General features: G+C 42.9%; 1 protein-coding gene across 5 annotated transcripts in view; it reads left to right on the top strand.

Moving 5' to 3' along the window:
* The window catches only part of SEPTIN2 (septin 2), a 71705-nt gene that overhangs the window by 14493 nt on the left and 35278 nt on the right, over positions 1-21934 (top strand). For 2 of the 5 annotated variants that reach the window (XM_073625768.1, XM_073625770.1), the window contains exons 2-5: positions 11509-11537; positions 15827-15941; positions 17593-17679; positions 20429-20552. In XM_073625768.1, the coding sequence (XP_073481869.1) occupies positions 11529-11537; positions 15827-15941; positions 17593-17679; positions 20429-20552 (335 nt within the window). In that variant the 5' untranslated portion in view covers positions 11509-11528. Of the gene's footprint in view, positions 1-4022; positions 4148-11508; positions 11538-15826; positions 15942-17592; positions 17680-20428; positions 20553-21934 lie in introns of those variants that run through there. The other 3 variants (XM_073625772.1, XM_073625769.1, XM_073625771.1) reach the window with 3 other exon arrangements.

Here is a 21934-nt window from a genome sequence, read left to right as displayed (position 1 = left end):
TGGGGACTCCTGAGGAAAAACACTCTGTAAAGAATGTATTAACAAATTAGTACAGGAACATACCACTGAGCAGGGCAGTGTTAACTAGCGGCATCAGTAAAGGAACTTTCTAGTACGTTTTTGAATCTTTTCAAACCTTTTTTGAAGGGTTTCAGATCCCACAGCTTCAGACTGCTCCTCCTTCAACACAGCAGGTAGCGTTACCAAAAAGGCCCTCCAGTAGTCTCCAGGGAAGCGGCTGAGGGGGAGCCAGACAGTGCAGCCTCCGGCTCCCAAGAATCAGAGGGAGAAGTGCTGGAAGGGGATTCCAGAAAGCCACCCTGATACAAACTGTTGCTGGAAGAGGTGCACAATCTCTTGGGGGCCATTTATACCATGTTAGTGGTTTCTTTTCTGTTTGTATACCTATCTCTACATGACCAAATGTATGAGGGCCTAGGGGAACAGGAAAATAATAATTTCCCAGTGCATGAGGTTTTAGTAGAGGCAATAAAGAAAGAATGGCAGGACCCAGAAAGGAAACAATTTTTTTTTCAAAAGCATTAAAAAGGTTTCCATTTACAGATGATCCGGCGTCAGTTTGGAAAAGGACCCCCAAAACTAGACGCAGCTTTCTCCCAAGTCTCGAGGCACACAGACTTGGCCTTCAAGGACATGGGGGTCCTGTCCAACGCAATGGACAAAAGGATGGCCTCCCTCTTAAAGAAGTCATGGGACTCCACGGTGGGAAGCCTAAAACCAGCTATGGCAGTATCTGTAGTAGTCTGAAAGGTAGAGTTTTGGCTGACTCAGATACTTGTCCACATTGAGGAGGGAACTGCAAAAGAGCAGATTCTATCCTCTTTCCCCATTCTCCTGCGAGGCATCGCTTATATCGCAGATGCATCAGCATAATCGGGGCAGATGGCATCAAGATCCCCTGCCTTATCCAATTCCGCAAGAAGAGCCCTGTGGTTAAAGACATGGCAGGGGGGCTGTGCATCTAAAGCCAAACTTTGCGGGATCCCATTCACATGGGACTTGCTGTTTGGACCAGGGTTGGAGAAAGTGCTGGATCGCACGGTGAACAAGAAAAAAGCATTTCTGCTGAAGCATAAACCAGCCTGGGGACAGCCACAGCAAAATAAGAGGCAAAGAGGGGACACCGAGCTTCAGAGCACCCAAGGCTGAAAACCAAAAAAGACTATGGGTACAAAGAGGGAAAGGGCAAAGCCTGCAACAAACGATGACAAACCAGTCACAGTGGGGGGGAAGACTGGGGGCCTTCCTCTCACAATGGAAAATGATATCCTCCAATAAGTTCATATTGAGAACGATAGGAAACTGTATCACTTGGAGCTCTCAAGATCACCCCCAAACAGGTTTTACATCACCAAACTCCTGAATAACAAATGGCCAGAGGATTAATGAAAGCCATAAAAGAACTCAGAAAACAGAAAGTCATTACCAAAGTACCAACAGAAGAAAGGTCAAAGCTTCTACTCCCACATATTTGGTGTACAAAAACCCTCGGGAAAGGTCAGACCGATGCTCAACCTCAAAGCTCTAAATCCATCTATAATCTACAAAAGATTCAGGATGGACTCCATATATTCAGTAAGGCTCTATTACCTCCAAACTACTATATGGCTTCCCTGGATCTAGATGATGTGTACTTGCACATCCCGATAACTCAGAGTTGCCAAAAAATTTCTAAGATTAGCAATAAGAACAAAGAAGAAAACCATGCACCTTCAATTTCGGGCTCTACCCTTCAGCCTTTCCTCCACCCCAAATTTTTACAAAAATTCTGGCGGAGGCCCTGGGGACACTTCGATTCAAGGGCCTATCTATCATCGCCTATCTAGGCGATCTTCTCCTCTTTGCAAACTCTCCTGTGAAATTACTAGAGAACCTGAAGTATACACAGGCATTCCTAGAAAATCTAGGTTGGTTGGTGAACAGAAAAATCCAACCCAAACCCCACTCAGCAAAAAATATACTTGAGATACATACTAGACTCAGCTCAACAAAAAGTGTTTCTACCCAGGCAGAAGATACAAAATAATCCAAGAAAAAAAAAAACAAAGGACGGATGTGGGCCCTACCAATCACACGAATAACAACTACAGACGCAAGCGGCGTAGGGTGGGGAGCACATCTAGGCTCCTGGGTAACACAGGGAACTTGGAAAAAGGAAGAGATGACGAGATCATCCAATTGGAAGGAGTTGGATCTTTGGTCTACAAAGGATCAGACCTTTGGACGCAAGGTCTTACAATCTGTAGTCCCATCCCCCCGCCCACCCCCCCCCTTAGGGCAAGTCCTCAATTATCCTCTCAAGTGAAAGAAGGGGGGTGGAGGCGCCAAACTGTGATAAGCCTATCATATAATTGGGTGTTAGTGCAATATATACACTTACTGGTTCACAGGGTGGAGATGCCCATCTGGGGTAGAGGTGTGCTGGTACTGCACTGCAGGCTCTGGTGACGTTCCTTTGGCCATAGGGGTGTTAGATCCGGTCACAGGCTGTTCAGCGGTGTCCACTGGATGGGAAGCTCCACGCTAACCACACTGGAAAGCAGAAATGACGTCACTAATGCAGGGCGAGCATCCAGGCAAAGGGTAAGGATTGTACAGGCTACGCGCTCGGGGCTCACAGCTCTTTCTACTGGCCTTTACAAAGGCTGAATACAAATGCACGCCACACTTTAAACATATTTATTTGTAAAAGATTGTGAAAACCATTTATCATTTTCCTTTCACTTCACAATTATGTGGCACTTTGTGTTGGTCTATCACATAAAATCCCACTAAAATACTTTTTCAATTTTGGTTGTAACATGACAAAATGGGGTATGAATACTTTTTTTTTTCCCAAGGCACTGTACATCTTTTACCTGTTAAGAATAGATGTGTGGGGGCAGGAGGAGTGCGAGGGTAATGAAGCTCAGTTTACAGTCCGGTGAGTGCTGTGAGCAGGCAGGTGGGTATGTTTTACTACTGAAGAGGCATTTCACATCTCTTCTGAAATAAAATGCCTGCTTGCTCGCAATGTATAATAGCAGAGTTTAAAATTTGCAGGCTTTTCTTTACCTGGTGATTCTACAAGTAACGCACTTTCTGTTGTAGGATAAAAACACTCACTGGACTGAATCTGGGGAGGAGCAACTCTTTGTAACCCTTGGACAAGACTACAGAACACCTCCCTTCTCCTAAATAGGAGATGTGTCCTGTAGTTTACATAGGTGAACTGGGCAGGGCACACAAAAGCTAACTGGGTTTTTGGTAGGATCCACAGCTATTTATTTATTTTTTTGCACTTATCAGGCAGATATTAGAAAATGCTTCTAATTTAACAGACCAAGAGTAGTTCTTTTTTGTGGTTTACATACACTGACTACTGCAGGATATTGCTTTAAAGAAAAAAAATTAATAAGATGGAATTGGTCTTTAATCCCTGGTTCACACTGACAGTGGGAATTAAATCATGCGAGTTCAGCTGAACTCGCACAATTTCCTTCCCGCCCGTCAGTCCCGACTTCGGGGGCGATGTCAGAGACATCTGAGGGTTGCTGCACAAATGTCAATGGAAATCGCACCCCGAAGTCGCCGAAAGTAGTACAGAAATGACTTTTGGCAATCGATGTGAACCAGGGCTTAAGATGCTATTTTCTCATAGTTGAGACGTTTTCCACTTTACACAATCAAAGCTCTTGCTTGGCCATTACTGAGCATAGTTTGTCTGTGACTTTGACAATATTGTGTTGTCACAGATATAAAAGCATGCATCTATGACTGCGTTCCACCATTTTACTGTAAGTACTCAGTAGTAAGTATTAAATGTGTGCAGCCAAAACTTGTTACAATCGTACTTTTCAAATCAATCTAAAAATGGCAGGACGGCGCCCACATTAGCAGGTCCGGAGAAGGATGTGTATAGTTTTGTGACAGTTGCAGCATTTTGAGAACAGGAGGTATGTGTCAGTGTTGGTGAGGTTTGTGATACAGGAAACAGCTATTAGTCTCGGTGTCTGTGAGTGATCCCACACTCCTCGCACAGCTTCCTTCCTGTGTAGCTCTGTCTGATCACATTTCAGGGGGCCTCGCTTCTACATCCAGATCCCACAATCACAGCACGGATCTGCCAGCATCCTCACACCATCATGTATGTATATTGTCTCTTTTCTGGGGAGCTCTTGTTGTCTCGCCTACAAATGTCCTTTGCTTACGTCTCTGCTTCTTGTGTTTTCTGTGAAATGTATGTAATTCAATAGGCAACGCAATATTTTCGACCATTCAGCGGCATGTGAAATGTAAGAATGCTGTGGTACGGTCTGGTTGGTTTCCAGGCCAGTTGAGCTTCTTTGATTTTTGAAAGGGTTTTCTACTTTTTGTGACAACAAGGAAACTACTTTCAATGGTGGAGTAACGCCAGTAGGACTGTAAAGCTGGGTACACACTATGGGAAAATCGGAAGAAAAATTCAGTACGATGCACAAACGTTCAATTTTTGCATAGTGTGTACCCAGCTTTACACTCCTACTGGCGTTACTCCACCATTGAAAGTAGTTTCCACATCCAATTCTCAATAGTGTGAACCCAGCCTGAATCGGATGTCAAAAGTTGTGTACACGCTATGAGAAAATTGGAAGAAAAATTCAGTACGAGGCTCAATTGTTCAATTCCCGCATAGTGTGTACACAACTTTTGACATCTGATTCAGGCTGGGTTCACACTATTGCGAATTGGATGTGTGTTCCCCGCATCCAATTCGCAATAGCAGGAGATTTTGACCGGCTCTCTACAGGGTTGGTTCACATATCTCCACTGCTGTTTCGGTGTGAATTGCACAGGAGCCCTGTGTCTTTTGGTCCATTTCAGGTCCAAATTCAGCCCAAAATTGTGACTGAAATCAGACCTGAAAGGGTGAACGGGGACACACCGGACTCCTGCTGTGAGCCGCATGCGAAGATAGTGTGAACCCAGCCTCAGTCTTTCCAAATGAAAATTTCCAAAGGGACAAACTGACAAATTTTTCTTTGTATGCGAACAGAACGAATGATTTTCATTTAATGTGTACTGTTTCCATATGAGAAAAATCAGATGCGAAAGGGTGTGCATGATCAGAAATAAGACCACAAAAAAAAGCCGGTTTTGTAGAACAATTTTCATACATTATTTCCATCCTCGGTTTCGAATTGCTGTGAAACATTGAGGGGAAAACCGGACAATCATTCCAAAGTGAGGCAAATCCCCTTCTAGACAATTATTACAGGAATCTGTGTACTCATTGGAAGGTTTTTTTTTTTTCTCTATTCCTGTTTTGATGGAAATTCAAAACTCTGAATATTCCCTCAAATTATTATCCCGGTAATGGCAATCAACACGACAATGAGGACGCAGAAAGTAATAAAAACCTTAGATGGAGTAGCCAAGGGTTAGCAACCTTCTCAAGTGAACAAAACGCTTGCCTTTATACAGTATATGCTTTGAGAAGTCTTTACTGGGACTGTCAGATACTTCAGAGTGCTCTTTGGAGGAAGACACAACACAGATTTTGGTGCACAGGCCTTAAAATGACAGACTTGGCAGAGATTCCATTGCTGTAATGTTTTTCCAGGCCGTAGTTATTTTGTTTGGTTCAAGACAGAAGTATGCAGTACATAGAAACTTGATACCTCCTTTTAGTAATGGTAAAGTGTACAAGTGTTGGAATCTTTTATAATTGATTACAATAATGTATTAAAAAAGAAGTAAACTCTTTGTATTAAAAATCCTGACAGGCAGGGTATTTATGACAGAAGAACCCCCCCTTGGTCTCTTCTGCCATAAATGTATCCTTCTGCCTGTCGGCTACGTGGAGCTGCCAAGCATGCGCAGCTCAGTGAACATTTACGGCCCGATCCGTGCTGCGGTGATGTGACTCCAGTGGTAGGAAGACCGGGCGAAGATGGAAGCACCAGGGGCCCGCCGGATTGGTCCCAGCGCTGTGCTGGGAAGACACCATATGACAAGCAAGTCTGCTATAATGTACTAATATACTGTGCATACTAGTACATTATGGCATAACCCACCTGGGGGGCTTTGAAGAAAAAAAAAATACAGCAGACTTTACTTCCGCTTTAATTATATCAGACTAAATTCTGAAAAAAAACACAAACCCTTCAATAAGTTGTTGGGCTAAAACAATCTAACATTAATTTTATAGATGAGTCGTCTTCACATTTCTTGGCTGTCAGATGCGCATGGTATGCTTTCTATGGAGCTGGTTAACATACACTATATTGTCAAAAGTATTGGGATGCCTGCCTTTACACGCACATCAACTTTAATGGAGTCTATAGGGTTCAATATTGAGTTGGCCCACCTTTTGCAGCTATAACAGCTTCAACTCTTCTGGGAAGGCTGTCTACAAGATTTAGGAGTGTGTCTATGGGAATGTTTGACCATTCTTCCAGAAGCAAATTTGTGAAGTCAGGCACTGATGTTGGATAAGAAGGCCTGGCTCGCAGTCTCTGTTCTAATTCATCCTAAAGGTGTTCCATCATGTTGAGGTCAGGACTCTGTACAGGCCAGTCAACTTCCTCCACCCCAAACTCGCTCATCCATGTCTTTATGGACCTTGCTTTGTGCACTGGTGTGCAGTCATGTTGGAACAGGATGGGGTCCTCAAACTGTTCCCACAAGGTTGGAAGCATGAAATTTGTCCAAAATGTCTTTGTATGTTGATGCCTTAAGAGTTCCCTTCACTGGAACTAAGGGGCCAAGCCCAACCCCTGAAACACAACCCCACATCATAATCCCCCTCCACCAAATGATTTGGACCTGTGCACAGAGCAAGGTCTATAAACACATGAATGAGAGAGTCCAACATCAGTTCCTTACCTCACAAATCGACTTCTGGAAGAATAGTCAAACATTCCCATAGACACACTCCTAAACCTTGTGGACAGCCTTCTCAGAAGTGTTGAAGATGTTATAGCTGCAAAAGGGTGGGCCAACTCAATATTGAACCCTATGGACTAAGACGCCATTAAAGTTTATGTAAAGGCAGGTGTCCTAATACTTTTGACAATATAGTGTATGTGTGAGCCAATCGCAATGTGTTTGTTTTTAAAAGGAGCTCTGTACAATTTTTGGTCCAGTTCAGCTTCGATTTCAAGTGTCATACACTTTAATAGGGCGTACACACGGTCGGACTTTGTTCGGACATTCCGACAACAAAATCCTAGGATTTTTTCCGACGGATGTTGGCTCAAACTTGTCTTGCATACACACGGTCACACAAAGTTGTCGGAAAATCCGATCGTTCTAAACGGGGTGACGTAAAACACGTAGGTCGGGACTATAAACGGGGCAGTGGCCAATAGCTTTTATCTCTTTATTTATTCTGAGCATGCGTGGCACTTTGTCCGCCGGATTTGTGTACACACGATCGGAATTTCCGACAGATTTTGTTGTCGGAAAATTTTATCTCCAACTTTGTGTGTCGGAAAATCCGATGGAAAATGTCCGATGTAGCCCACACATGGTCGGAATTTCCGACAACACGCTCCGATCGGACATTTTCCATCGGAAAATCCTAACGTGTGTACGGGGCATAACAATTCGCGTCTGAATCAGTGAATGAAAGCACACCGAACTCTTTTGAAAAATCGCAATTAAACCATGCCCAGACATGTGTAAACCGAGCTGAAATGTAAGATTTCATATCATTTTTTTCTTGTGAATTGTTCCCTTGTTAAGGATTGAATTTCACTATTAATAGTAGCACTATACGAACACAAAAACCTATACTTTTTTTTTAGTTTTGTATTACGGTACGACATGAATTTAGTCAGGTGGAATTCCAGGGAAGAAAAATAAAAAAAACTTTTCTGACTGGGTACCAACAAGCTACCTTTAATGTGGTAATGATAGTAGCTCTTATACATCGAAGGGATCCTGTTATTTAGCCTTCCTTTCTTTCCTCTTGCCATGCACAGAATACTTGTTCTGTGAATGGGCAAGGACAGAGGAAAGGGAGGGTAAACGACAGGATTCCTGCTCTGTATATCACAAAAGTAGCAACACACTAGTTTGAATGGGCCCCTTCATGATTTCTTACCCAACTCTGCCAACTGTTGTTTCATTGTTAAATGAGACTGCCTGTGGGTGTTCTTTGGACTTAAGGGATGAATTGGGAAACAGCGATTAAGTCAGGAAAGTTAACCACTTCAATACCGGCACTTTCACTTTTTTTGAGATAGAGCTTTTTTTGGTAAAATTTAATCACCCCTGGGTTTTTTATTTTTTTGTGAAGTGAAAAAAGACCAAAAATTTTGAGGGGAAATAAAACCATGGTTTTTTTTTTTTTTTTTTTTTATAACCTTTTGTAAATAAGTAATTTTTTCTCCGGCACTGATGGGCACAGATTGGCATCATTGTTGGGCACGGATTGACATCACTGATGGGCATCACTGGTGGGCACTGGCAGGCATCGCTAATGGGGCTGCACTGATGATCACTGCACTGATTATCAGTGCAGATCCTCCCTGTGAGGAAAGCTGCTCATCTGCTTTCCTCTCTTCACACGCTGTCAGAGTGCAATAACCGACACTTCCTATTTACACAGTGATTGGACACAGCTGATCATATGGTAAAGAGCCCACGGCATAGGCTCTTTACTGAGATCGGAGATGCGGTGTGCCTGAGGGACACTCTGCACCGCCGATCACTATGCTCCCAGGTGCCCGCACGAGCGGCCTGTTATGAGGGACATCATATGATGTCTACTCAGAATAATGAAAAGTGGTTAAAAGAGAAGTTCGGGTTTAAAAAACAAACATCCATACTTCCCTAGGTGGATGTAGCATTGATCCGATGCTGCATCTGTCCCCCGCCAGGTCTGCACTGAGAACTGAGTTATTAAACACCATTGATCGCTCAGCTCTCCCCTCACAGTGTTTGTGCTGTGTAATCTGCAGGACCGGATTTGCCACAAGGCCACCGAGGCCAGGCCAGGCCTCGGGGCGGCAGTGGTGCAGGGGCGGCGCCGCTCATGCGGCGACTTCGCGGCCACCCCCCCTTTTGGGCTGCCTGTTAAAGTCGATCAAGGGCACCAGTGCCCTTAGAAAAGATGGATGCGAGCCGCCCACTACTGCGCATGCGCCGTTCCGAAGCCGGCCGGGTTCCGGAAAGCTTGTATGCGCTCGGCGTATCAGTAGCGTGATTGCGCCGCCTGGCGCCATTTTTTAAAAGATCGAGAAGTAATGTCAGCGGTGCGGGGTAGGGAGATGACATCTCTCATTGCCCGCACCGCTGTTCCGCCCTCCTTCATCTGGTGGCAGCCAGGCAGCGTGGCAAGTGACATCCCCATCTGGTGGCAGCGTGGCAAGTGACATCCCCATCTGGTGGCAGCGTGGCAAGTGACATCCCCATCTGGTGGCAGCGTGGCAAGTGACATCCCCATCTGGTGGCAGCGTGGCAAGTGACATCCCCATCTGGTGGCAGCGTGGCAAGTGACATCCCCATCTGGTGGCAGCGTGGCAAGTGACATCCCCATCTGGTGGCAGCGTGGCAAGTGACATCCCCATCTGGTGGCAGCGTGGCAAGTGACATCCCCATCTGGTGGCAGCGTGGCAAGTGACATCCCCATCTGGTGGCAGCGTGGCAAGTGACATCCCCATCTGGTGGCAGCGTGGCAAGTGACACGCTCAGGGCTCCCAATGATTCTGCATTATGGTGAGTTGAACTATGTCATTTTACATTACAATGTAATGATAGAAGTAATGTGTTTCAATCATCCTGATACCATACCAACATGGTGCCGGGGATGATTGAAGCACTAACACCAGCCATTGCCCTGAAAAATTGCCCGCCGAAAATCCTTACCCCTCTCGCGCTTACCCTGAAGTATTTTCAGTCTGTACAATTAAAGCCAGTTATTTTCAGTGTTCTCATGTGTGGAGATATGTTTTTAATTGATCTATTGTAGCAGTCATCGATAAAGGATGAGAATGGTGGTGTGTGTGTAGGAGGGGGGTGGCAATGAAGGACCCGGCCTTGGGGCGGCAAAAGGAGTAAATCTCGGCCTGGTAATCTAAACTGTAAAACCCCCCCCCCCAACATGGCACTTCCTGTATCCCCTCTCTAAATGGACCACGATAACCAGGGCTGCTCTGCCCTGATCACTGTGGTCAAAGTGCGTCCCTCCGTCATATGCTGCCTGTTCTCCTCCCTCCCCTCCTTCCTGCCTGTCATCTCCCTCTGTGTCCTCAATTTATACCAAGATTAATATAAAAATAGTGCAGGAAAAAGGAGTAGGAGATGAGGATGGAAGAGCAAGGTTGAGCACCTCTTTTATGCTCTTAGAAATATTAAAATGTATAGTCTCCTGCCTGCAGAAGTTTTTTTAATGGTTTGTGGGCTGACCTGTGTATAAACCAAATGGACATTTAAAAAGATATCTTTGAATTAGGGTAGTCAAAATTGGGGAAAAAAAAGTCAAGTTATTTAAAGTTGAACTCCAGGCAAACAACTGGACGTGCCATTTAAATATTCTGTAAATATGATTTTGGCTTTACATGCCAAGGATTTGGTCCATCGAGTCCTGAGATTCACTGCACAACTATCCTCTTTGCCCTGCTTAATCCGTTGTAACTTTAATGATCCGATTCACCTTTTAGGTTAGGCAATGGTTTTTCTTCATCCATCAGATACAATAGCTGGATAGACACTACAATTTTCTGTAGGTTTTTTTTTTTCCCTTCAGCTTTCTCAAAACCATATACTGTAATATGAGGTCAAATCTTAAAGTGGTTGTAAACCCTTACAACACACTTTTTTCTTCAGGTAAGCCTATAATATGGCTTACCTGTAGCTACCCTGGATATCTCCTAAACCTGAACGGTTTAGGAGATATCCCCTGTATTTGCATGTGCCGACGTCATCAGCACATCCGCACGGAAGCAACGGCATGTATGTGCTGTTGCTTCAGTTAGACTGCGCCGTTACCGGCGGCTCCCACACGCAAGCGCGGCGGTGACGTCATCGCGGCTCTGGCCAATCACAGTGCCGGAGCCTGCGATACCCAGAAGTAACTCCGGGAGCAATGTCACCGGAGAGGTGAACGAGGACCGCTACAGGGGCTTCAATCTAAGGTAAGTAATACATAATGAGCTAATATGCTATGTTTACTAGCGCATTATGCCTTTTGTCTTGCAGGTGTTTTTTTTGTTTTTTTTTTTTTTTTTTTTCTTTTTTGTGATTTACAACCACTTTAAGAGTTTCAATTTGTAATCAATCGGGCATGCCCTTGCACTACATAGTTTTGGTAAATCTAAAGGAAATCAGACAACAAAAGTTGTATAGTGTGTGATCTTGATCATTTACTAAAAATTACAGCTAAAATCTGGTAATTACAGGCATCATGTCTATTTTTCACTATGTCTGGTGGTATCAAATTTTTCAAATGTGTCCTTGTTGGCAGTCATCTCTTTTTGTAATTTATTATATTAATTGTTCTTTTTATTTTGTGTCTTGCAGCTTTCTTGCCATAACTGAAAATGTCCAAGGTAAGAATAGTGGTGATTTACAGCATGTGATCTGACATAAATATATGGGCCTTATCTCATTGTCGATTGTGCCTCTGGTGACAGCTCACTTGGCAAGCTTATGTAATTGCAGTTACTCACTAGCCAAAATGCTGCAGAATCTTAGGTTAGTAGAGATGCAGCAGCCAGGCATTCTAAGCAATTGAAATAGTATTGCCCCAATGCATTAAATGTCCTGTAGCTGGGAGGAAAAAAAAAGCCAGGATTAGGACAGCAGGAATCGAAGTTAATAATAGCATATAAGAAGTGTGGCCAAACCTTTTTTGGCCATACTTCTCTTCTGGGTCACATGAGTGCACTTACGTTTGTTTTCCTGTAATCCAGAATCGGCTAATAGTGGTCTGAAGCCTGCTGTGAGCTGCCATCGCAGAGCTGCTCTAGCCTCGGCAAGGATCCTGACTATACTGTCAGGATCCACCCAACTGCCTAATTGACAGCTGGCTCCGGCTCTCGGCACTCAGCTGAAAGTCAAAGCCAGCTGGGCCCGCCCCCTCTCCAGCCCAGCACTCCAGTGAGCGATGGAGGAGCAGATCAGAGAGCGGTGTCCTACAGTCACCAGTTTCTGCTCAGGGCTGCCCAATCAGCGGTCATGTGATTGCTCAGTCCTCAGGCTTAGCGCCAGTGGGGACCAGCTGCAGCATCAGATCGAGGTTAGTATGGATGTTTTTTTGTTTTATGAAAACCTCAATCTTCTCCTTTTTTAAAGTGCCCTTTCCATAACAGAAATTATTACTATGCGCATCCTCCAAAATCACTGGGGGCTGTGGCTATGCCTTCTTATGACAAAATGGCATGGGAGACTTGTGACTGGCAGAAAATGGCTGCTACACACACAGCTATTAGTGTGCCCAGTACGCATGACCATTTTAGGAGGGTAGCTACATTAGTATGTAGGAACGTAGCCTCCCTCACTTGCTTCTAAGATGGACTATGTGATGTGTAGTGTGAAAAGAGCATGACTGCAACTAAATTGCACTGCTCATTCCAAACAGACAGAAGTGAGAGGGGAAAATAAGATTCTCGGGAGCTCATGAAGGATGCAGAAACACACAGTAAGAAACAATTTATTGAAAAATATATTGCAGGGCCATTAAATGGTGAATGTGTATTTATTATTGGACAATAAGGATATTATTCAGTGTCTCTTTATGCTGGGGCATGTTTGGGATGCAGTGGCTGCATGCACGCAGCATCTCATCCCGATTTTGAAAGCTAAATAGGTGAGCCACCTTGAACGCAGACTGTTTGCATTCATGGTCACTCACCTGCATGGCTGCCAAATTGGGATGAGCGATGTGTCTCTGCTGCTGCCTCCCAATGGACATGAATAGACTGTCTACACTCAGCACCTGATGGCTGAAGCTACATAAACAAGGGGGGTCATTCATGAGCTGTGGGTGTCAGCATCTGTCTCAATGACCCCCTAGGCTCTTGTTAATCTAGTAATGGTCCTCACTAGCAACAGAATCTGTAAAACTCCAGTTACCATCTTTTAGTGGGGTGGCTTCCTCGCTGTCTGAACCAGCAGGGTAGGTTCTGCGGCTGCACCATTGCTAAGAAGCTAAATTATGCTGTGCTTGGGTCCGCAAGATTGACCTTAACCAACTGGAAAAAAAATACTGGACATGAGACTTTTGAAACTAAAATTATAAGAGTTTTCACAGCTGCTTTCTAGGGATTACTAGAGAGCTGTTAGGTGAGAAAGGGAGCAATAAAGTGCTCTTAGCATAGTTCACTTCAGTGTTTGTTTGAAATAAATATCCAGTGACTTGTAAAAATGATCAGGTCCTCCCTTGGGGCTCCTCTTCATGGCTTCCCTTTGGGATTGTTAATGGTGGGCCAAAGGCTTCTTCATGGCCTCCGAGATTCTGCTCTATCCTGGTTCTCTGCCTATCTATCACAGCGCTCCTTCAGTGTCACCTACAACTGTCTCCTTCTCTCCATTGCCCCTTTCTGTGGGGGTCCCCCAAGGCTCTGTTCTGACCCCTTCTCTATCTACACCTCCTCCCTTGGTCACTTGCTAACTGCCCACGGCTACCAATACCACGATGACACCCAAATCTATCTTCTACTCCTCACCTCACTCCTTCAGTCTCCTCTCGCATTACTAACTTACTGACATATCAGCATGGATGTCCCACCACTTCCTTAAACTAAATCTCTCTAAAACTGAGCTATTAATATTCCCCCCCGCCCGTGCCCCCCTCCACGACTTTTCCATCAAAATCAACAATGCAACCATCAGTCCCTCCCCTCACGCCAGGGTACTAGGTGTAATCCTAGACTCTGACTTGTCATTTCAGCCTCAAATCCAAACGTTGTCAAAAGTTTGTAGAATTCACCTCTGTAACATCTCTAAAATTCGCCCCTTTTTAAGAAATGAAACCACCAAGCTCCTCATTCACTCCCTTGTTATCTCTCGCCTTGACTATTGCAACTCCCTTCTCATTGGCTTACCTCTCCATAGGCTATCCCCTCTCTTCAGTCTATCATGAATGCTGCTGCCAGACTTAACCACCTTACCAACTGCTCAGTGTCTGCCAACCCTCTACTTCAATCCCTACACTGGCTCCCAATCACCCAGCGAATTAAATTCAAAATACTAACCAAAACATACAAAGCCATTCACAACTCTGCCCCGAGCTACATCACCAAGCTTGTCTCCAAATATCATCCAAATCATCCTCTCCGCTCTTCTCAAGATCTCAAGCTCTCTCGTCTCCTCCTCTCATGCTCGTCTCCAGGATTTCTCCAGAGCCTCTTCCATCCTCTGAATCTCGCTAGCTCAACCTGTCCGGCTATCCCCTACTCTTGCTACCTTTAGGCGATCCCTGAAAAATCATCTCTTCAGGAAAGCCTATAACGTCTCTAACTAATTTTTTACCACTTCCACCAGCTCATTCCCCACAGTTACAACCTTTTGTACCACCTGCCCCACCCTATTAGATTGTAAGCTCTTCTGAGCAGGGCCCTCTTAATCCTCTTGTATTTTATTGTATTATAACTGTATTGTCTCCCTTTTTTATATTGTAAAGTGCTGCGTAAACTGTTGGCGCTATATAAATCCTGTATTATAATAATAATGGGTATGCATGACATTGCAAGCTTAACTTGGTCTGGAAATGTTTACATAATTTAAAGGAACAGTTCACCCTAACACTAAAATCTTCTACATCTTCTACAAATCTTCTACATCCACAATCTAACACTAACCTATCTAGTCCTGTAAAGAAGAAATCACTATACATAACTTTTTTGAAGCCGATCCGGGCTGCAGCAGCGGAAGCTCTGCAGAGGACACAGCCGACAATGGCTGTGAAATGAATGGGGAGTAACATCAACTGTAGACTTACTATTGGGCTTCCGTTGCTGGCTGTGTCCTCTGCACCCACCTCCACACCCACCTGGGACCGGGTCGGATGGACTTTAAAAAAAGGTATGTATACTGATTTCTTCTTTACAGGGTTAGATAGGCAAGTGTTAGATTGTGGATGTCTGTAGATGCAGGGATTTTAGTGTTGGGGTGGACTTATCCTTTAATGCGGGGGTAGGCAACCTGGGGCCCTCCAGCTGTTGCAGAACTACAAGTCCCATCATGCCTCTGGGAGTAATTGTAACTGCCAGCCTTGTAATGCCTCATGGAAAATGTAGTTCCACAACAGCTGGAGAGCCCCAGGTTGCCTACCCCTGCTTTAATGCATGCATTCGTGAACAGGCAGGTGGTCCAAAAGACTCATGTACTACTTTTGTATTGCTTACATATATAAAGTGTTTTAACCAGCAGTATAGATTTCTGTGTGTGTGAGAAGCCCTGTGTCATTGTGCATTTGCAGATCTTTGTGTGTAGAACTCATGAATTTCTCAGGTGTTGCTCTATAGCAGCTAAACCCCCTACCTCCCAATCTCAGCTGCAGCAGCACAGTAGGTACTTTGTAGAGCTTTCTGTAGTTTATCTTCTCCATTGTATTCTGACCTTTTCAGGCTACTCCTGGTAACACAATGCTGCCGCTGTTGTATAGTGAAAACCTCCCTGCACCTGTGTTTTGCTTAGTATTAAAACATTGGAGAATGTTTACTGTGTCTGGATAGATCAAAGGTTCATATATTCCCATGAAAACATTTTTCGTTTCTGTATGTATTTCTAGATTTTATTAGCAAGAACAAAAAATTTAATATATATATATATATATATATATATATATATATATATATATATATAATTTTTTTTTTTTTTTTTTTCATCCCACCAGCAGGCTCAGTTCACAAACCCAGAGACTCCAGGGTATGTTGGATTTGCGAATCTCCCGAATCAGGTTCATCGTAAGTCTGTAAGGAAGGGATTTGAGTTTACACTGATGGTTGTAGGTAAGTGTTCTACAGCATGTTGCAAGCCTAATTCCATAAAAAAATGTAATGACTAAAAAGATAGGTAAAGCAGTTAACAGACCTCTGGTCCAGTATATGCATTCTCCTTTACTGAAAGAGGTTGGGACATCTGAAGAAGGAAAAAGAAATTGCTTGGGTCCTTCGTATCCCTTCCCAGCAAGCCCTTAGGCCTGTTTCACATGGGCCTCAGCTTGTATAAGAGCAGTGTGAACAGCAAGCTTTGACAAAGCATTAAAGGGTTTGTAACCCTTCTAAAAACAGTCACTGACAGCCTCCTTTTTTTTTTTTTTTTTTTTTTTTTTCTTTTTTTGACATCCTAGTTTATGACCTATTTCAGATTAGCTGTGATTTATCTTCATTGTAGAAATATCCCTTTTAAGTCCTGATTGTGAAAGGGATAGAAGTGAATAAAAACTCCTCCAGCAGGGACATGGAAATGAATAAAAATATTTATTAAGAGTGGCGAAGGGTAGAACTTCTCATGGTTTTGTTTCTGTTTGGGTCCCTGTTGGCAACATCTCCTTACATTCTTTTGTGTTAACAGACTAGGAACTGGGAAAGAAATCCCCTCCAATGAGATTGCTATTTACGGCTGAATTTTAGGCAGATCTAAAAGTGTGAGAGCGAAAAAGCAGCACAAGAAGCCAAGCAGTTCATCTACAGACAAGAATCATGCTGATAGAAGTAGAAATCAGTGTGCCAGAGAGATGAGCTCATCACTGCGCTGCTTCTCTTTTCACTGTCCAGTAACAAGCTGGGGATTGGTCCTGGAGGACCTCGGCTCAGAGAAAGCAAGCTGAATAATACTGGCCATCAGACTGAGGGCATCTATTTGCAGAAAAAGTAACTAGATTTCCCCTGTGAATTTGTTTTAATGTAGTGGTACTCTATATGCAGCTTAACTTAAATGTACCAAATCATAAAAAAGCTACAAAGTTATTTAAAAAGTTAAAAATAAAATCAAATTTTTAGATAGATACGCCAGAAGTTTATTCACGCTTTCATAAGGTTCCTCATAACTCTGCATTTGTTATAAGCAGTCAGGAGTATCCAATAGGTCTATCTATACAGGTATCTTTGTGGAAAGTGGACCCTTCTAAATCATTTCTTATAATGGATTTGAATGGCTGAAGATGTCAGCAACTGAATGTGACTAATCGCAGTTTTGTAACGATATGATGCTTGCGAACACATGGATCATGGGGCATCAGTAATGGTAGTCACCGGATTCAAAATGTCTCGGTTAATTGTCACTATCCCAGAAGCACATTAAATAAGCAGTTTTCTGCAAAGATGGTCAGTTATAGTCACTGCCAGCAATTCTCACATGTCCACCAATGAACTGCCTTCATACCAGGTTTTTGGAACATATATTTATGTATAATTGGTATTCTGTAAGCAACACTTTTTGCGATCATTAAATATGACACGCATTTTAAAATTGCCACATTTGTATTCATGTCAAAGACAACCATGATCAAACTGGCATGAATAGGCAGATTGCTGTATATAATTAACCCTTCCCTCTATCCCCCCCCCCCCCCATTTCCCTATCCCCAATAAACCACAATATTTGGCTGAATCATTTTTAGGAGTTCATTCTGTAATATGTCATGGTGTTTTTCTGCAGGTGAATCTGGTCTGGGGAAATCAACGCTTATTAACAGCCTCTTCTTAACTGACTTGTATCCTGAGCGTGTGGTGCCCGGTGCAGCAGGTGATTGATTGAACTGTATATTATTTTTATTTCAAATAGATTTACATATTTGTCAATGTGTCTGCAATTCAGAATAGTTTACAGTGATTGTAAAGGCTAATTTTTCTTTTTTTTTTTTTTTTTTTCTAATAACAAACATGTTATACTTACCACCTGTGTGCAGTGGTTTTGCACAGGGCAGCCCTGATCCTCCTCTTCTCAGGTCTCTCCTCTGTTTCCCTTAGCCCCTCCCTCTTGTCCAGTACCCCCACAACAAGCAGCTTGCTATGGGGGCAGCCTAGCTGTAGCACCATGTGTCCATTCAGATGCAAAGCTGCCGTTTGGTCCAGCCCCTCTTTTTTCTGATTGGCTAACTGACTGACAGCCACAGGAGCCAATGGTGCTGCTGCTGTGTCTCAGCCAATCAGTAGAGAGAGTCCCGGATGGTCGAGGGACTCGCGGACATCACTGGACAGAGATGGACCTCAGGTAAGTATTAGGGGGTGCTGGGAAGGCTGCTACACACAGAAGGCATTTTTATCTTGATGCATAGAATGCATTAAGATAAAACACCTTCTGCCTTTACGATTCCTTTAAAATTAAATTTTTTTTGATTTGAGAGAAATGTATAAGTCAGTTTCACGCTATATGCAAAGGCCTCATATAAGAAAGGGAGTCAAACCCATTCTTTACCCAGACTAGATGGCTGCATGAATCAAACCATTAAGTGACTTAAATATTATCCCCTCTACTGCACAGCACCATAGCACAGCTAGATGCCAATGTATCGCTGGAATGTTTGAGTCAATTTGGCTGGAAGCTCTGCACCTTCCTGCTTATTTTTTTCCCAATTTGGTGTTCCTATATAAGCTGGTTGGTGTACTGCAAATTAAGCATTTGTCAAAAAGAGGTTGCCAAAAGCAGCAAAACCAGTGTTTCCCAAAATTTAGGAACCTTGTGTGTACTGCTGCTGGTATCAAAGTTCTGCATCAGAGAGAAATGCATGGAGCCCATAGATGTAAACAGCATATTGGTTAGAAAACCGTGTTCCCTCTGCTACCTGATGGTTCTGTATATATGTGTATAGGCTCATTCTAGTGACAGTTTTTAGTTAACAGAATGTCAACATTTGTGCATTCTGGTGATCCTTTTCTGGACCCCTGTGTGTAGACTTGTTGAATTTCTTGGCGGGCTGGTTACCTAAAATAGGATTTGCATTAGAGACTCAGGACACACGAAAGGGGAACAACAGAGGTTTTGGTGACAGCCCTAATAAATGCAGCAGAATAGATGTAGCAATATAAACGTGGCTGGTGGTGGTAAACTTCAGATATTCCACTCTACGTGTAGACTGAAACACTTAGGGGTGGTAGCCTTCAGACGTTCAAGTTGTAGATTGAAGGCTACCACCACTAAGTGTTGCATTCCAGTCAAAGTTTTAGATTGCAACACTTGGTAGTGGTAGCCTCCAGTCATTCCAGTCCAAGTTGTGAATAGCAGCACTTAAACATTGCAAAATCCAGATGGGGAGAACATTGCCTAAAGCTCTAAGATCAATCGTGGTAGTTGCTTTTTTCTAAAACAATGTCTTTGTCACATAAAACAAATTTTTATGCGTGTGGCGCAAACTTGTAATCTTCAGAAATAATTACCCGACTGGTTTTAACCCAAAGGAAAAGTATGTAAGAAGGATATGCTTTTTCCTTAGGCATCCTCTGACTTTTCAGTATCACCATACTGTCTCAGTGTTAAGAGAAGTATATTTAGTTGTTCCTTATAATGTTTAAACCATGTCCTTTTATGCCTTCAACATAAAACAGATTTATTGTTCTGTCAGTAGATTTCCCAAAATAAACTTAGACGGAAATGAGAACAACTTTACTGGTTGATGTAAACCCACAAAATGGAAAATCCCATACAATGTTTACATGTTACATGTGATGTCATTGCACTTCATGTCATTGTCTAAAGCAGATCTAGTCAGCAATAAGTCACAAATGGAAGTGAGCTAAATGGGAAGCTGGTTCAGGTTTTTCCTGACCTAATTTAGACCTCGCATATAAGGGAAAAAAAAACTCTTTAAAAATTAATTTAATTTTAAAAAAATGACCTTTCCACGTTAATGTTCAAGCAATGACTTTGAATTCTGTAAAATATTGATTTACTGTGTAAGTGTCAAATATAATATAATTCTACCTTTGTACTGTACAGATAAATGTCATGCTTGTATGTGTGCGAAATTCAATATGTATATCTGCTGTTTATCTGTAATTTAAGTACGAATTCTGTTGTGTGGCCCGTTGGATAGGAGCCATATTTGTGGCCCTCCGTACTTTAAGTAGACCACCACTGCTGAGTGAGGGCCTTACTATACTTGCCCCCACCATTCCATCATCATTATTGACACTTGAAGCTCAGGAAGGAAATTGCTTATGGCCTTGATTTGTACCCAATTAAAAAATGCTGAGGAGGAGCGTGGTAGCCACATAAGTTCTCACCTTCCCTTTTAACAGATCAGTGGTTGTTAGAAGTATGGGCTGTGTTGATTTTGGTCACAAAAATGTGGTGTTTTTCTGAAAAGACATTGTAGCTTATACTATGTGATTAATTGAATGCAAATATTGCTTGATGTAGCTCTTTTATGTGACTTGCCAAGATGTGTTCTAAATCACATTATGCTGGGATTTCAGACTATGCAGTTTTCTCGTTCTATGTTTGCTTGAAGCCTGGCTGTCATCCATGCTCACATGTTCTCATCTCTGTGTGATAGATAAGATTGAACGTACAGTGGAGATTGAAGCGTCCACTGTGGAGATAGAGGAGAGAGGGGTAAAGCTTCGTCTAACAGTGGTTGACACTCCAGGCTATGGTGATGCTATGAATTGTGAAGACTGGTAAGTACTGGTTCCATGCTTCTTTAAAGCACATGTTGAATCAATGTTAGAACGGAAACGTAACACCGCTGGGGGGGGGTTAATTATTTAACATTGTGGTGGGGTGAGGTTTTTCAACATTTTAGCATTAGTCACTTCAAATAAATCAGCTTTTATTTCTTACCCCATCTTGGTTAGACAGCAGCCTTGGGCAATAACTCTAATCAAATGGTGAGGTGCAAAAACTGTAATGTTCAGGGAACATTGCAATCATGTTATATTTAGAAAGTCATCTGTATATAATCTTTTGTAGACCTGATTTCATTAGGTTTCTTGCACTACTTGCTGAACGAGTCACATTCTTTGTTCTCACAGTTCTGCTCTGTACAGACTTCTTTTTCTGCTGCAAAGTCTACCTTTTAGCAGAAATGTATTTATTCAAATGTCACTTCATAATAAATTAAATTTATAAATATATAGACTTAAAGTGCTTATTCATTTGTATTGTAGCGAAAATGAGTGCATGTAGACATGATCTAAGATTTTATTGTAGCGAATAACTGTGTTGTTGCTATTTGCTTAGTATCAGAGGTATTTCAGTGTTCACCTAGGAATACAATTCAAAGTAGAGCTGTAACCAAGCTGAGGACATTTTAATATGACATATTCTTAAAAGAGAAGTATGGCCATACTTCTCCTGTAGGTCACAGGCGTGCACTTAGTTCTGCACTCCTTTGACCCAGATTCACCTAACGGGGGGGGGGCTTAAGTCTGCTGTGGACTGATGTCACAGAGGCAGTCTGGGCTCTGCAGGGATCCAGACAATAAAGTTGGGATCCGCCCAGATGTCTGACCGGCAGATAGCTCAGCCCCCCAGCGTTCCGGCGCTCCAATGAGTGCTGGAGGGGCAGAGCAGACTCGAGAACTGAGCGATTAGTGGTCTTTGATCGCTCAGCTCTCATTGTAGAGGCAGTGGGGGACAGCTGCAGCATTGGTTCGATATATATATATATATATATATATATATATATATATATATATATATATAATTTTTTTTTTTTTACAACCCCTCACTGACCATAGTAGATTCATGCTCTGCTAAACTATTCTTAAAATTCGCAACAGAGGTCATATAAATGTACTCCCCCTTTTCCTGTGCACTTACTACTTTAAAGGAAATGTGTTCAGAGAAGAACATAGTCTACATTGTTGACTTCCTTCTGAAAATGTGAGCTGCTTGGGTGTCATATTTTTGTTACAACTTCAGTACTTTCAGAAGTTTTGACTTGAAACTTGCTATGTAAGCAAATGTAGCATTCAGAGTTCACTGACTGCATGCTTGTCTCCGACTGACTCACAGGCAATTGGCATTTTCAGGAAGAAAACCATTAAAGGGTAACTCT

This window comes from Aquarana catesbeiana, linkage group LG04, assembly GCF_042186555.1.
Source record: "Aquarana catesbeiana isolate 2022-GZ linkage group LG04, ASM4218655v1, whole genome shotgun sequence".
NCBI classification, from domain to species: domain Eukaryota; kingdom Metazoa; phylum Chordata; class Amphibia; order Anura; family Ranidae; genus Aquarana; species Aquarana catesbeiana.
Note: the sequence above shows the minus strand (reverse complement) of the source record. Positions and strands in the feature narration are given on the sequence as shown.